Genomic DNA, 16,646 nt, shown 5'->3' with positions numbered 1-16,646 from the left:
TTTAAACAGGCAAAGTCAGTACTTCCTGTTCTCCTGTTCCTGCTGTGGGCTTTGTGTTTTTAACATCGTAACTAACGTTAGCCTTCTCTGCGACCTTGTCTTCTGAGGAACTCCCAGTTTGCATTAAAATATCTCAGGTAAGTTAAGTAATATTATCTTATTGTTTAATGAGCGGAGATATATGTGATATTAGGCGTTTGGGTCTGCTTACATATTTTTTTACAGCTAGCGTAATGTTGTTAAAAAGCCAAGTTAAGGCTCGGCGGGGCCTGAGATTGAACGAAACAACGCATAACTGCTAATAGCGCTATCTTAAGAGTGTGTATCTGCCCTAATGGGAATCACTTGGGATTGAGTGTTTTTCGTTTAATACGATTATTTTATTTGCCCCACAGCGTACAAATGGATAACATGGAGGTTCAGGCTTCAGCCACCCAGCCGCCACCTAAAAACGGGCCGCAGTCGAACCAAAAGAGAAACGCCAGGGTAAGTATCACATCCAGGCTGTACTAACGCCACTTTCAATCAAATATACACGATTGAAAATGATGAAAGCGCGTTGGTATTACCTCACATATTGAGATGCTGAGCGCTCTTGAAGGAAACATGATTTCCTTTTGATATTTCTTCCCATATTAATGACACTGTACACTGGCTGTTGGTGATGCCTCATGGAGAGCCAGGCGGCAGCAGTCCTTGGCGGGTGGACTTGGTGTCAGTCTCTGTGCTCTCAGGCTTGGTTGTATTTGCACTCTGGTTTATGAAAACCCCACTCAGTGGTCTGGGCCTTGCTATCACTGTTGTGGTTTAAAGGGATTTGTTAGCACCAGTTTTGCAAAGTCCAGTTTGTCTGCTTTACGATGCAAACATTTCTTCAGTGTTCCGAAACTGCTCAAAGTTTTCACTTCTTCTCAGATTTGACATTGAGATTTATTCGTGATGTGACCGGGGTTCTCTGAACCAGATCCCAGTGGCAGGCTACTCAGTTTTTACTTCTGAGTGCTGCCACACTCAAAACTAAAAAGGCCTGTAAAACAGCTGCAAAACTAACCATCACTACTACACTCTAATGAAATTACGTACAAAACATCCCACTGTTACGCTTGTGAATTTGCCATATAAAGAAATTCATAAAGCACACATGCAGAATTTGAATTTCTCTTATGGAATTCATCTTGTCTCTGCTTTAGTTACTGCCATGATGGTAGCAAGAGATGAGCCCAAATCCAAGCTACAAACGGTCTCAGAAACTACTTCCATATTTTCAGACAACTTACAATTCAAACTGGCATTGGTCTCCTCTTTGCTCTGAATGTTTAGCTGTTATTTCATTATTTGGGTTTGCTGTTCTCATCTTTCAAACTTAGTTTCAGGTCTTCCAAACACACTACACTGAGTGTGAGGCCACAATACACATCTTAAGTTTGTTCTCTTGTGAAAATTACTGAGGTCTTGACCTCAGTGTTCTTTAATGGGGCCACTGTGGATATGTTTGCATATTGACCTTTTAGCCTTCATTCAGGGTATCAGCTCTTTCTCTTTCTTCCCTATGAAATAATGAATTGAAATGTTGCTGTTCTACATTCTCATTTAATGAGAATTTAGACTGATCACCAGACTACATGATTTTGGGACTGCTTAAACACTTGTCTCTTTGACTTTCGCTGCTTGATGCAGAGGTCATGGAGAATAAGGAAAATAATGGCTCTCTGGCATACATAGTGTGGCGGACGAGGAGTTCAGTCCTCTGCTAAGTGTCATCCTGTCACTAATGCCTGTATGTGTCTCTCTCCTTCATGTGGGTTTATCCCCTCCATTTACAGAGAAAGCAGCCGCAGCATTCTGCTGAAATAGGTAAGTCATTTAAACACGGTGCCAGTGCTGAGAGTTGAAGCTTGAGATCTTGATTTCACTGCTTCATGTCATGGGTGGTGGCATGTTCACCACTCTTGGAGACTCACACTCTCAGAGACTGTTGTGGTGCCATCCATGGGTTTGATCTGTGGAGATCAGTGTTTGCCACTGCAGAAAGAATCCTGCAAAACATATTCCAGTACCTTGCAACAACTTTCCTGTTCACTGTCCATTTTTCATCATTTAGGTAGTTTAAAAAAATATACTGAACAATGTTAGAAGTGTGAACCCATTCTCCTAAGATGTTGCTACATTGAAGACCACCACCATAAGCTCCATTAGTCCGTGCTGACGCCTAGACATGGTTTAAAAGCAGCGGGACATACAGTAATACAACCATGGATCTGCAATGGCTGCTGATGAAGTTTTAATGCACTTTTTGTGCTGTCATGGTTGTATAAACCTTTTTTTTTTCCTCCCACAAGATATTTTTTAACACTGCTGAATGCAGTATTCATTTTTTGTTTAGTGGCCTGTGCTACACTGAGTGAGAATATGTCGTATTACTTTAATACTTATTAACAGTAAACCATACTGTCTTATTTTAAATCATGCAGGCATTTAATTGTGCGTTCACAGTTGGAAACCTTCATAGTGCGACACAGAAATGTTTTTTCTGTGGTTGGGCACAGCAAGAGGCGACACGGCATAGGAGCTGGTGTCCTGCAGCCCAGTTTGGGCCTAAACAGGGGTTAGCTGAGAACTGCTGTTCCTGTTCTCCCCCCAGGTTTCAATTGCACACAAGGAGTTTGGGTTTCTAATGGTTGTTCAGTTCATAAAGACAGATTAAACTTCATTGGTCATCTGACACTGCAAGCAGTGTAAAAAATAACACACTTTATTAACATAAGTGTCTTCTACACTATGGTGACAGGTTTCTCCCCAGAAATGTGTATTAAATTGGCTCGTTGAACTAATTTGTTGGGCATGAACTTTGTTGTCTCACTTGTTCATCAGCTTTAGGTCATTGTAAAGCTTTTGTGCTGAACATTGTTGTATTTTCCTAGTATTCACCAAAGGGACATCTATACAGACCCTGCCCTCTCTCAGCAAACAGCTGAAGGTTGTCACAGAGTGTGTCATTGGTAAGCAGACAGGCTATGTCCCTCACATACATCTACTTTACCTCCATCCCTTCCTATATGGAATACAGTTCTTGTATGCATGACTCATAACCATCATGTCTACAGGTCTTCAGTATGTGTGGGAGTACCGCAGCCCCAGTAAATCTGTCCCACCACACTACCAGTGTAAGCTCTGCACCGTCTCCCGCTTGCAGCATGATATGCTCGCCCATGTGAAAGGCTGGAAGCACAGCTTCAGATACCTGGTGAGTGTTGCTGGTTTCTTAATCCGCCTCAAATGCGTCATGTGATGAGGTTACTTGAAATATTTCTCTGCGGTGTATGCACAGAAAAAGATCCACCCTGACAAGGTTACCCATGAAGAGGAGGAGGCCGTCAAAGACCCTGCTGTAAGGAAGGCAATTAAAGAAATTGCAGCGGAGGTGGAGAAGACAGAGGGGAGGGGACAACTCAAGGTGAGTGTCAGATGCATATCACAGCAGCAGTTGCACAGAAGTCTAGTTTTCATCCTACTGTGTCAAAAAAATATTGTGATGTTGGCAGTTTTCTGCTTATAATGATCATTGGAAATAAATGTCTGTGTTAAAGGGATAGTTCAGAGCTCAGATCTTACATAGTCAGTGTATGGCATACAGTAGAGTTTATCGGAGGACAAACAAGGACAAAGGAACAAAAAAAACCGTAACGTCAGCGACCCCACAGATAAAAAAAAATTGCGGGAAAAAGCCAGCCAAGCCTGTTTTTGTTTTTTGTTTTTTTAACCCAAGCCTTTGCTGTCACATTGAAATGAATGAGGAGACAGTGGTGTGTTTGAGGCAGTCAGCCTTCCTAAAGATTCTTATATTCAAGTTATAAAAATGAATCATGTTTATATTTTAGCAGTGTACTTATTTTATACATCTTACATTTTACACGATTTTGGATTTGACAATTTTCTGTTCCTGTTTTGGCTTTCAGGTGATTCTTAAGGAACCCTTTGAAGTACCTGCTTTTAAAGGGCTCCGTAAGTTACCCTGCCATGAATTAATGTAAAGGATTTTTTTGTTTTTCAGTAACCTGAGTTGTTAATGTCTCTCATGTCCTTTCTTCTCTCACAGGTACTGCTGCTCCTAAATTTATACCTCCACCAGCACCAGTGATGGGACCAAAGGGACCACCCTTTGGTGAGTTATTAGCTGCATTTAGACCCAGAGTTCCCAGGAATTTTAGTCCAAGGGAAAACTTTTCAAGGAACTTAAAGGGGGAAAAAAATAGACCTTAAGGTTTTGTGTCGGTGCGATGGAATTTACTGCTGCATAGCATTGCTGCAGGTTGGATGTAATGAGTGAAATGCAGAGGAGGAAAATGAAAATAAGAGCGTCTGTCTCCTCAGTAAATCATGGTCGAGTGCGTGATGACTACTTATTTAAACTTTGGAAGTTTGAAGATATTCTATTCTTCTCATTCACAGGCTTTCTCACAGCACAGCAAAGTCTCTTTCTCTGTCTTTTTTATCAAAGAAATCATCTCATCTCATATCATCTCACCTTAGAAATGTTCCAAAATCAATACTAGAGTACGTCCTTGTTACCTCCGCCAAGGAGGTTATGTTTTCGCCGGCGTTGGTCTGTTTGTCTGTTTGTTTGTCTGCAAAATAACTCAAAAAGTTATGAACGGATTTTGATGACATTTTCAGGAAAGGTGGATAATGGGACAAGGAACAGATGATAAAATTTTGGTGGTGATCGGTTGAAGCAAAGTGGATAAAATAATAAATGAAGTCTATCGTCTGACAGCCTCAGCAGCAATTCCAATTTCTAATGAGACGGTGAAAATAGCGCCATCTGGTGGCCGGAAAGCACGTCTTGTTCTATTTGCTAAATATTGTTGTAATTCTCAAGTTGAAATTAATGTTCTGTGTTGGAAAAATATAAAAAAACATTATATTCTGTGTTGGTACAAAATAAAAACGAAATAAATACACCATAGTGTCTCCATGGTGAAGGCATATATAACCTAATAATGATAGTGATGCAAATAACCTAGTTGTGATGCAGGCTGCAAAATCTGATGCAGAGGGGGAGGGAATATCACCTACTTGGCGGAGGTCTGCACTCTCTGAGTGCTTTTCTAGTTTTATAAATTACACCGTATGAGTTGAAGTAGCGATCAGAAACTTTGGATGTATACATTTTTATCATTGAATCATAATCTGTGTAATACTGTGCATGTATGCCTTTTTTTCTATTGATTTTCTCTCTGTGTATTGAAATGTTACAGGTCTTTCAGGTCCCAGGTTCTCTGACTCGAGGTATCCAGGGGAGTTTCCTCCTCCAGTTGGTCCTCTCTCTGACTATCCAGTGGAAGACTATCCAGGCGGAGACTATCCAGGTGGAGACTATCCAGGTGGAGACTATCCAGGTGGAGACTATCCAGGCGGAGACTATCCTGTAGGAGACTATCCTGCGGGAGACTCCCAGTGGGAGTCCGGCTTGGGAGGCTACTCAACCAGGCGAGATTCCCTGGACTCCGGTATGAGTCGAGGACCTTTCCCAGACAGTATGGGTCCTCCTCGCCCAGCTGGGATTGGAGATAGTTATGGATCGGGTGGTGGAAGGAGTGGACTACTGGACGACCGCCCAGGCAGAAGGTATCCTGATGAGTACCGGGGCAGCCAAATGGGGAGTAGCTTAATGAACAAGCCACTGGAGAGGCCAGGCTTAATGGGAGCAAGTCCAGAAAGTGGCAACCTTCCTAATACTCTACTCACTTACCTGGTATGTATCTCGTTTCTCACAATAGGTTCCTCCCCATCTTAACAATGGTGTGATTTGAATTGTATTCAACTGTACAGTAAATTCTCAAAATGTATTTTTAGGATACGTTCCGGATAGAGAACGAGAATGACGCACAGCTGGTGCTGAAGGTGACACAGAAACTAACAGATGTGCTGATGGAGTACAGACTGAGGAGCGTATCGACCGTAAGGAGCTTGTTTTTACTCTTCGATTGAAAACCAATCATTAAAGGTGGAGTCTGTGACCCTGGAGAAAGAGTATTGATCTTTGAACTCAATATCTAATCCAATACACGTTTCCCATCAGTAGGGTTGGGTACCCAACTCAGGACTTTCAAGGGTGACGACTGAATTACATCATTACTACGGTGCTTCTGCTTCACGTAAAATCCACTGGTGCCAAATACTGGTACCCCAGAGTGCATTTGAGTGAGAACATTAGGCCAGCCACAGAGCTGCAAGGCTAGCAACAGTGCTCTGCAGAGCTGCCAGGTTCAACGTTAGACAGGAGGTGGGAGCACTCAAAAGCCAGCAACAGAGCTCTGCATCCACTCTGATAGTTTCGCCGTCTGGTCTGTTTTCGTTTCTGAATTATTTAAGTAATAGCCTACTATCACTGCCAGACAAGCAGACACACATACACAAGTAAACGGAGACAGAAGATTGGCTCTGTGTGATTAGAAAAGAGCCAAGATCAGAATTGCCTTTTAGTCTACTATCCCACCCCTGCAGCTTGTTCAAAAATTAAGTTTTTGTAATTACAGGGAAAGTTAAGTACAGAAAATACGTACTGTTGGGCACAGCTACCAGAAGAGATACAGGCATCGATTCAAATATAAGCCATACCCAACCCTTCCTCCTGCTAAATGCTCTGTCCTCATTTCCTCCCCAGGGTTCTAGTCTGAACAGCTTCTCATTGAGCTCCACAGGCCTCTCCTCTACACCCCCCAGCCTGCCACGCAGTAGCGACCGATTCTCAAGTAGTCTTTCAGGTACGTAAGCACCAAGGTTACGTTCACATTACAGGCTAATTTGGCCCTACACTCATGTGACACAGATCTGATTCTGTTTTCCAATCAGATCTGGGTCACTTTAATATTTGGTCCTAAACTTGATACATATCCGATCACTGGTCATTCTTCACTGCACAGGAGCAGATTACTCACCATACAGTGTCGGCGTTCCTTTAAAACTACAGAAGGCTGCCGCAGCTGTACTGCTGCTGCAGTAGGCTGCCCCACTTGCAAGCCAATAGAGTGACTACCAGATGTTTTCTGACGGGGACAGCTTGCCTACGTGCGGTGATAGCATTGTTGAGAAGCTGACAGAGATACTTGAACATAGCCTTTGACATCCTAAAGTTTGGAAGAAGTGTTTCTTCGTGAAACCCTCCACATTGCGACCCCACCACTTCTTGCTCCTATCCTTTCCGTATCCACACCTCTCTCTCCAAACGACTACCAGCAGTTGCTTTCTAATAGAGCTAGTGGACTGAAAGCCCAGTTGTATGACAGCCTGTTATCCTGAAAACAAATGCCCGTTGCTCTTAAGGGCCAATTCTCTGAGATTACAAACAGAAGCACATGGCTAATTATTATGCAGAATGACAGTATTGGACCTTCCTACTATGGAAGTCCCACGAAGGGCCCGGAGCTGCGAGGCTGGCAGCAGTGCTCCACAGAGCAGGCAGGTTCAACTTTGGACAGGAGGTGGGAGCGCTCTGAAGCCACTCACAGAGCTCTGCAGCCACTCCTCATTATTCAGAGATAAAGCTTGACGCATGCATTCATCTGTTACCAAAATGCTTGTTAAGGAATTGTGCCGTTTTTTGTTGTTGTTCCAAAGCACATGTGAGTGACATTATTGGTTGCATGTAAGCCATTTCAGGGCAGAGATCTGTTCATACTGATGCCATATATGGGCCCAGACAGAAAGATTAGATCCGGGATAATAATTGGAACTGAGCATTTAGCCCTCTGATGTGAACGCAGCCCGTGTCTCCTTTCAACGCAGCCTCGACTCAAATAATGAGTCGTGTTGACTAGGAGACACTAAAGAAATGCCTGTTGCTCATATTTGAAACATGGAAATCAAATGTGAGTGGAGCATCCTTTTTTTTGTTTTGTCCTTTTAATGAGTCTGGCATGTTGTCTCTCTGCAGGTCCATCCAGATACTCAAGTGGTCCGCCGAGGTATTACAAGTAACAATCCCAAGAAGCGGCGCCTCGATCTTCTCATCCCTCTTGTTCTGTGTGCATTAGTCGTGATGGTCCAGGAGTTGAAAACTTTGATTTTGTGTAAATGTTTATGCTTTTAGGCATGTTGCTACAAAGTAGTCTGATTTTTTTTTTAACGTTTTTACCTTTTCAGAAGATGGTCTGATTTGTCGGTTTACCACAAAATCACACATGCATGTTTTCAGCAGCTTTAACTGAACTTGAGTGTATGACCATTGATCTTTTCCCAAGGCAGTGTTCTATTAAAAGTAACTGGGGAAAAAAAGACCTGTTTTGAAATTGATTCATTCAAGCTTTTTCCTTTTGAAACGTTCCTCAATTTATGTGCTACATGGACAATGATAGGGGTGCTCCAATAGCTTCTGAATGTAGTCCCACTGAAGTGCTTGAGACACTTAGCCTCTCCTGCTGGAACATGTTTCAGTGAACGCATTAAATCAAACAAAAATTTTAAGCATCCCAAGATAACGTTATAAAGCATACCTGTGTATATCCTCCTTAAAGTGTAGATGAGGTTGATTATTTTCCATTATCATAGATGTCTGCAGCATAAAAGCACCCAGCTGTTTCAAAGTGGATCCCGTTCCAACGTTGCAGATTCACACAAGCACATCACTTTAGTGTTTCTTAGGTTAATAAATGGGCCATAAAAACGGTATTAAAAAAAAGTTTATTTTCAAATGTCTGGAATGTACACAGGTGTAATATAAAGTAAAGTGTAACAGTGAGATGTTAAGCATGACATTTAATAAGTAGAAAACTGAAATTTAAGCTGATGGATGCAATCAAGCAGATTTAAAGTTGGAAAACCAACTTGGTAGAAAAGAAGCAGTCTATAACATGGTTGTGTGCATTCGAGCATTGATATTCAACGTCCTCAAGCATTTCTTTCCAAGATGTCCTCCATCTGCTTCACGTTTATGCGGGTAAGAAGCACTTTTGTCCCCAGGAAGTCCTGACCGTGCAGCTTCTGAGCAAGTGCAGCGAGTTTCTGTGATTTAAACTGGACCACGGCCTCACCGATACCCGTGCCATCACCGTCGTGCAGTAAGACGATGCTGTCCATCCTCACTTTGTACTTGAAGAAAAGACTTGTAATGTGACTTTTCATCACATCTGCTGGCATGTTTCTGACAAACAAGCATGTCTGGGCTGCCGGGTCCGGGTTCACGCTTGGTGCTTCTTCTGGTGTCACAGCTGGATTTAATTTCCTCTTTCGATTTGGTTTCTTCATTGTGTCTGTCTTTGGACAAGGCTTAGGACTCCTGTAATGGCTTTTGGCCATCATGTCCCTCATTATCATTCTAGTGGTTGATGAGACCTCAATGGCATCAGAGCCCACATGGCAGCCGCTGAGGTTCAGTGCATAGTCGTAATCCTCAGTGCGGTTAAAAATAAGAAAAGCAGTGTCCGTTCTGTTACCTTCTTTGTCGAGCAGATGTAGCACATTTTTGTGTGCAATGTTTGGACACCCAAACAATTCTTTTATTTCAGTCTTGGTCATCTCTTTGGGCAGATTCCTGACCATGACAGTGTGCTCCTCAGTTGGAGATATGGTGGTTGTTGAGTCACTGTCAGGTCTTGGCTTTTTTGGTGACACAGATGGCAACTTATTGACAGATTTCCCCTTCATCTGCAACGCAGAAGCATTTCTGTGTTTGTGGTTTGCAGTTTCCCTCAGAGGATTCTGCTTGGGTTTCACCCCAACATCCAAAGCAGTTTCACATTCTTGCACAGCACTGGTCCACATCTTTTCAGTTGCTCCACGTACCTCCACACAGAAGGGCCCCAGTGACTGCTGGTTGAAGAGAAGAGCTTCACTTGCATCCTGCATGCTGGCAAACTTCACCAGACAGCCACGGCTGCGTCCCAGCTCTACATTCACGATGGCTTCCTGCACAGACAACCCTTTGAAAAAATGGCAGATGACTTCTTTTGAAGCAGAGGATGGCAGACCAAAGAGCCTGACGTAGCCAGGGCTTGGGTCCAGACTTTGCTCTGGCGAACTCACCTCGTCAAACTCAGCTGTGTTGTCAGCTCTGGGGAAATCAAGTCTTGGCAATGCCTCATTGTTTTCACTTGTAAGGGACGACTGGAGACCTTGAAGGACAGTACACACCCCCAGAAGAAAGGCAGTATTGGAATCAAGTGAGTGTGCATTTGAAGGTTGTAAATTTGCAATATGCAGATTTGCAGTCCTTGGATCCAGCGGCTGAGCAGTAGGTGGTTTCAGATTCGCAGGGTTGGGTTTCAAATGTGGCACATCTGCATCTGGAGAGGTTTGAGGTCTCTTAACAGTGGCCTGCGTGGGGGAGGGTTTCTTTTTCTTCTTCTTCAACAATATGTTGAGTTTTTCCTCCAGCTCTGCCATGCTGCTTATGTGCAGAAACACCACAGACCCTTTGAGGAAATTTCCACTGTACCGCATGGCAAGCTGGGCATCTCTTTCAGAGGTGAATGCAATAAAAGCCTCTCTTAGACTTCCTCCCACGATGTACACTCCTCCATCAGGTATGTGAAGATGTCCAAAGAATTTCCTAATATCTTCAGTGCCTGCCTTCACATCGAGGCCTTGAAGTCTCAGGATGATGGTCATTTTGTCACACCAGACCACGTGGCATCTGCAAATTAAGACAACAGTGGTGAGAAATACAAAACTGATGCGACAAATGTTACACGTTACACGTTGCGTTTTTCAAACAAAACAATAAACACGTGCGTCACAGGAGCACTGAAGGGGAAAAGAGAAAATACTGAGTAACAGTTTCTCTGTCTCCATGACACGCGCATGAATACTCACCACACCACACGTAGGTACAATGTAACGTTATAAATGTTAATATACGTTGTCTGCTAGCGGTGTTGTTGCCGTAGTCCTGTCTACATTTATGAACACGCTGGAATATGGTCTCCCTCTGCTCCCCGCGCTGCTTAAGAATGCAGTCTTTCTCTCCCTTCACTTTCATTGGCTCTGGAGTGCGTGTGACGCGCAGTACCGCCACCTACCGGGCTGGAGTGTGAGCTACAGTCAGGACAACGCCTCTACAGCAGGGGTGTTGAACTCATTTTAGTTCAGGGGCCACATACAGTCCAAGTATTACCGACTCAGCAGCGGTTGCATAAACAGGAGCAACTTCAGTAGTGTAAAATAAACCGTGGCGTCCTGAATGTCTTATGAACAGCCCCGGACTTCTCAGGCTCTTTTAGCGACTTACTGCTCAGAGGGAACTCAGTCAGCGGCTCCTCTGGCAGCAGCACAGCATCTCTCCTTCTCTTCTCGCTGTCCACACAGGAGTCGGTGTTATCAAGTGATTTTGTCAGAAACGTTTGGTAATATAAACCTACGTGATGCTCGCAGCTCGACAAAAAAATCCATATATGTGAATGTGTGATAGTTGTGGTATCATAACAGCCTGTCACAGGTTACAGCGTGATGATTAGAGGAGAAATGGCAGAGCATAAAGGTCCAGGTGGAAAAACAACTCAGTCACTTAGGATTTTGCTAAAAGAAGGAAATCACCTGTTTATTTATATATATATAGATCCCAGGGGACATTTTTTGTATTTGGGAGCTGTTTAAATGTGTAATTTGTGGTAGATTTTAATTTGTTGAGCTATTAATATTGTAACAGAATCTGAATCTCACTCAGAGTTACTGTTGTTGTTCACAAACTAAAGAAATGAGAGATCATTTATCTTTAGTTTTTACTGAATATTTGAAGGCAAACTGTTAACATGTAAAACTATATCACTTATTTTGATGCAATACTGTTTTCTTAAATCTATATTAAAATAATTAAGAATTGTGAAGAGTATCGTGAAATATCATGATATTATTTTAGGGCCATATTGTCCACTCCAATAGCCCAGTTTGATCTCCAGTGGGCCAGACCAGGAAAACCATTATATAATAACCTTTGAATAACAACCTCTTCAAACGTTTGCCTTATTTTAGTATAAAGAAGTACATTCTGAAAACGTTCATTCATTTATAAAACAAATGATGAACAGCTGTGATATCCTTGAAACTTTGTGCAAATTCAACAGTATGTCTCAGTGTGTCCACATTCAGTCAGTCTACCTCTCACTTTTCATTACATGTGACTTTTGATTTAAGCAAATAATAACCTGGGCTAATATTGAAGTTTTAGGAGTATATATCTGTTTTACATTATAATGTGATGTCACTTGTGTGTCCCACAGAAGAGTAGCCGCTTCCTTGGCAGTGGCTAATAGGGACTTTGGTGGAATTTGGTGGATTTTGTCTTCTTCATGCATATGCTTATATTGTTTCATTCTTCCTATGTGTTTGTAAGTGTGTGACCTTTGCATTCCCCTTTTGTAAACATCTGTCGTTACTTGACATCATGAAGAGATTTACATTCTCTATAATCTCACCTTCAAAAACAGTCCATTGACTGTCTAACAGATGCAGCCGATCACCTAACATGTTATATACTAGACTGCAGCAGGTATGCTCCTCTGATGTAACCAGGAGAACATAATTAAATCAGGAAGGAACAATTGATTTCTCATCATCTTGTCGTCTGAGTGTAGGTATAAAGATGCCCCGTATTCACTCTTCTGGGCACAAACTCTGAGCACTGAGCCTGAGGTTGCGCCTTCTCTATGGAGAATAAACTCTTGTGCATGAAGCTATTCAGTCTTGTTTGTTGACTCCCAAGCAGATCGGGTAAAAATTGCCACGACATACACAATACAGAATCTATTGTCTCCTGTTTGTGATAGCACAGACATATTTGTTTTCATAGCCTATATTTTACTGAACTGCCTTTTGTCCACTGTTTAAACTGATGAAAAGCCATCACATCATATTCTACGCATCTCTCCAGTTCCATTTTTTAAGCATTTCTCCTCCACGAAAAAATCAGTCTGCAGTCCCAAAACAACCAACCGTCGGATGAAACAAAAATGTTATCTGCAAAAAAGAAAATCTTCCATCCGAAAAAAGGAAAGTGACCAAAATATTTCCCCATAAAAAGCCACAGTTCTTCAGCCAACAACTGACCACAATGATCAGCCAAAAAAAAGACTACGGTAAAATGATCCAAAGCATTTAGCAATCAACATGTGCTCATTTTACTTGGCCTCACTCAGGCCCATGGGCTGCTTTCCTCTGTGTGGCTTCCTTGCTCTTGCCCTCAGCAGTCGAAGATCTACACACTGACAGAAACAGTCCAACTGGCTTTGTGAGTTTTCTAAAACACCTTCTCATCTGCCTCATTCCCTTAAGATAATTCCACTTAAATGTTTACATTTTAAAATCTTACCTACTTAATCTCACCTAGGTGTCTCTCTGTGTCTCTCTGTCTTGAGGACTATGCAAAGATATGGCCGATCTCTGTCACAAGGAAGTGAAGAAGACAAAGCTGCACCGCTGTAATTTCCTGCCAAAAGTCCCTCATGAGTCATAAGCAGCTGTTATATAACAGAGCATTCTCCAGTCACACAGCCCAGTTTAAAAACCTTTCTCCCCTACATGGGTTATTTACTACCCTCATAAAAAACTTGTTTGACTAGGACAACCTGTATAGTGTGTTATGTATTACACACCTATAATTCTTTGATTTACTTAAAAGTACAATAATTCTTTGCGAAACTGTCTTAATTATACACTTGTAATTATAACTGTTAAGTCTAAACACTGTAACTGGTGCAACTATTTAACTGTGCAACATTTTCTCAGTATCCTTCATTATTCTTACCAACACCACTCTTGAATGTATATTTAACATGTGATGCACATATTGTATATAATTCTTATTCTTATTTTTATTTATGTATATATTGTGTTGTACATTGTAGCATAATACTCATATTTTATATTTCTGAAACTTTACAGAACTTTACATACTAGTTTTATACTTCATAATGTAGCATAAGCACACATTTTCATATTTTTTACACACTTTATTTATACATATTTTATGTTTTTTAATATTTTACATACTAATGTTAGACATTCTAGTACAATTTATATATCTTTATTATTATTATTTTAATATTTTTAGATATTTAGTTATTTCTACTTTCTATAATTCTCTGTGTTTTACATCAGAGAGACTGTGAAGTATCACAAATTCCCCTCGGGAATCAATAAAGTATTTCTGATTATGATTTCTGATCTTAATTATTTTGTATTTATATGTGGATAAACTTTTGCAGCTTTCCCTTAGCTTTAAACAAAAATTGGTGCATTTTATTAAACATTATATTGCCTGTGCTATGAGATAGACCTCTTTCATGGCAGAAATTTTGACAGGCCACAGTAGGAAAAGCACAGATGTATTTATTAACATTAGTATTTGCTGCATTCCACGAAGGGGAGGCCCTGGTATTGTGCATGCTGACTCACTGGTATCGCCTACTGGGACACTGAATGGAACTGAGCCACTATTAATGTCTGCTTGAGTCAAAATGTTTGCTGTACAAAACTATAAATTAATTCATTTAAATTAATTTCGACTTGAGTGTCTCTGATTATATTTACTTTTTCAGTTCCTGACAAAATACAAAAAATAGTTTCAATTGTGTCTCGACAAGACCCTAAGTGTAAAACACATACTGTGCAGTGAGACTGGACTTTTAAAAGATGTACAAAACATCTGCTATACAGGTGACAATTTCTGATTTTAAGATTTATAGTTTTGCTAATATTGACCTATGATGCCTTCTGTCTCCTCTATTTTCCATCTTATGTTTTGTCTTTATTTGGTCGTATTTATTAAGTGCTATTTTATATTGAATTGCCTTGTTGGCTTGTTTTATGTTCCTTACGTCGATCGTCATGTGAAGCATAGAAGTATCTTATTGTGAAGCAGTTTGTGCTGCATTTCTTGTATGAAAGGTGATAAGTAAATACAGCTTCTGATTATTATATTACATTGATAATGACCTTTTATGTATTTATGTGATTATTTATAACTAAATATAATTTTACATTAATTTTCCTTGCTTTAAAGCTTTATAAATAAACAGAATAACAAGTATAATGAAGTTTTATTACTTTTTTTTTCTGTGACGCACATATGAATTCGGTCAAACGTCATCACGCTGGGTGAATGGCATTGTGGGTAAAAAGGAAGACCGTTGTTTACCATGGCGACGGAGACGCCACCGTCTGCTGTTCACAGATACAAAGTGCCCCTAACGTTATTGCTGTTAATATATACAGATCTTTTTTATTGCCAGCAGTTTGTCATCCCGTATAAAACTCCTTCTGACTGTAGCGCGGAGGAATTTTTCGATATCTCGAGTCTGTCGTGTGTGAGCTGCGGTTCAAACCAGCGACGGAGCACAACAGGTCGGTTACCATCACACCGCATCACAAAAACTGTTTCACCGACGACTCTGTGCGAACAAAAAGTGTTAATAGACGTACCTTAAATCAAATAACTCTAACTGTGAGGTGGTTAACATCCCACGACGGAAAGAAACCACAATGAGCTGGGTAACAGTTAGCTAGGTGCTAACGGCTAGCTAAGACATTAAAAATCAGTGAAGAGTTTAGCTAACATGACTGTTGGGAACTCTTAAAGGAGCTGTCCACTTAAAAACAATGCGCAGTGAACTGTGTGGATTAATATGGAATAAAGTCAGTACCTGCAAATACAGACAGCAGTTAGGTCTGGGTAATGTGGCTTATAACATTACATATATACTGAACAAACATGTAAACGCAACACTTTTGTTTTTGCTCCCATTTTCACGGGTTTCAGTTAAAGATCTAAGACTTTCTTTTTAATGCACGCCATACATAACATATTTTTTTAAATCCATGGTAGTGAGCACTTTTCCAGCCTGACTGGTGTGGCATATCAAGATGCCAATGAAACAGCATCATGACTACACAGGTGTGCCTTGGGGTGGTCACAATAAAAGGCCAAACCCGTAAATGTAGAGCTTGCTGGAGCATTTTATTACTTCTTATCTCTGTAACATTCTTGAAATGGCTCAGGAGGAGTGGAGCTAAACATCTATTCAAAGGCAGTCAGATTATGTAGAAGTAGTTAAGTTGAAATCCTTACTTTATTTTAACAACATGCCATTTATTTTCCAGAACAGATTAATCTGTGATATTTAGGAGATTAGGAGTAAAATGTTTCTCGTGTTTAGACAAAAATGGTCTGTTTATACATGGTTTAAAACAAAACTACGAACTTGTTGTCTTTTTGTCTTATATGAAGTATAATCGAAACAAAAGACAAAGTACGTGCCTTTGTGGTAGCTGCTCCAAAGCTCTGGAAGAGCCTTCCAATCTTAATCAAATGCTCCCCCTCCACTGACACTTTCAAGACAATTCTTAAAATGTACATGTTTTCAATGGCCAAAGGTTGTTTGTAGTGGTTTTAATATTTTAGTATTTTATAAACTTTATAATGTATGTAATTGTTCTCACTGCTTTTATTGTGTTTTATATTTCTGTTCATTTCATATTGCTGTATCATTGTGTCATTTTTTTAATTTGTGCAGCACTTTGGTCACTGTGGTTGTTTTTAAATTTAATATACAGTGGTGTGAAAAAGTGTTTGCCCCCTTCCTGATTTCTTACTTTTTTGCATGTTTTCCCCACTTAAATGTTTCAGATCATCAAACAAATTTAAACATTAGTCA

At 40.8% G+C, this 16,646-nt stretch overlaps 3 protein-coding genes across 7 annotated transcripts in view; 2 read left to right on the top strand and 1 right to left on the bottom strand.

The window, feature by feature from the left end:
- Window positions 1-9: 9 nt before the first annotated feature.
- On the top strand, window positions 10-8,277 carry si:ch211-197h24.6 (uncharacterized). The gene is made up of 12 exons (XM_050047290.1): window positions 10-137; window positions 396-486; window positions 1,824-1,854; window positions 2,922-2,999; window positions 3,105-3,244; window positions 3,329-3,454; window positions 3,957-4,002; window positions 4,097-4,162; window positions 5,259-5,755; window positions 5,857-5,961; window positions 6,668-6,767; window positions 7,937-8,277. Exons 2-12 carry the CDS (start codon window positions 403-405, stop codon window positions 7,978-7,980), a joined length of 1,317 nt encoding a protein of 438 aa, XP_049903247.1. The 5' UTR covers window positions 10-137; window positions 396-402; the 3' UTR covers window positions 7,981-8,277.
- A 386-nt stretch (window positions 8,278-8,663) lies between these two features.
- The window catches only part of rbm12ba (RNA binding motif protein 12Ba), an 11,542-nt gene continuing 3,559 nt past the window's right edge, over window positions 8,664-16,646 (bottom strand). Inside the window, exons 1-2 of one of the 5 annotated variants that reach the window (XM_050046869.1) lie at window positions 13,318-13,460; window positions 8,664-10,633 (exon numbers count right to left, since the gene is read on the bottom strand). In XM_050046869.1, coding sequence (XP_049902826.1) covers window positions 8,890-10,633; window positions 13,318-13,445 — 1,872 coding nt within the window. In that variant the 5' untranslated portion in view covers window positions 13,446-13,460 and the 3' untranslated portion in view covers window positions 8,664-8,889. Of the gene's footprint in view, window positions 10,634-10,812; window positions 11,470-13,303; window positions 13,461-16,646 lie in introns of those variants that run through there. The other 4 variants (XM_050046871.1, XM_050046872.1, XM_050046870.1 and 1 more) reach the window with 4 other exon arrangements.
- tmem67 (transmembrane protein 67) overlaps window positions 15,109-16,646 on the top strand; it is a 19,073-nt gene continuing 17,535 nt past the window's right edge. The window contains exon 1 of the mRNA XM_050046867.1: window positions 15,109-15,336. Coding sequence (XP_049902824.1) covers window positions 15,132-15,336 — 205 coding nt within the window. The 5' untranslated portion in view covers window positions 15,109-15,131. The remainder of the gene's footprint in view (window positions 15,337-16,646) is intronic.

The sequence above is a fragment of the Epinephelus moara genome, chromosome 6 (genome assembly GCF_006386435.1).
Source record: "Epinephelus moara isolate mb chromosome 6, YSFRI_EMoa_1.0, whole genome shotgun sequence".
Taxonomy (NCBI): Eukaryota; Metazoa; Chordata; class Actinopteri; order Perciformes; family Serranidae; genus Epinephelus; species Epinephelus moara.
This window is presented reverse-complemented; position numbering and strand designations above follow the sequence as displayed.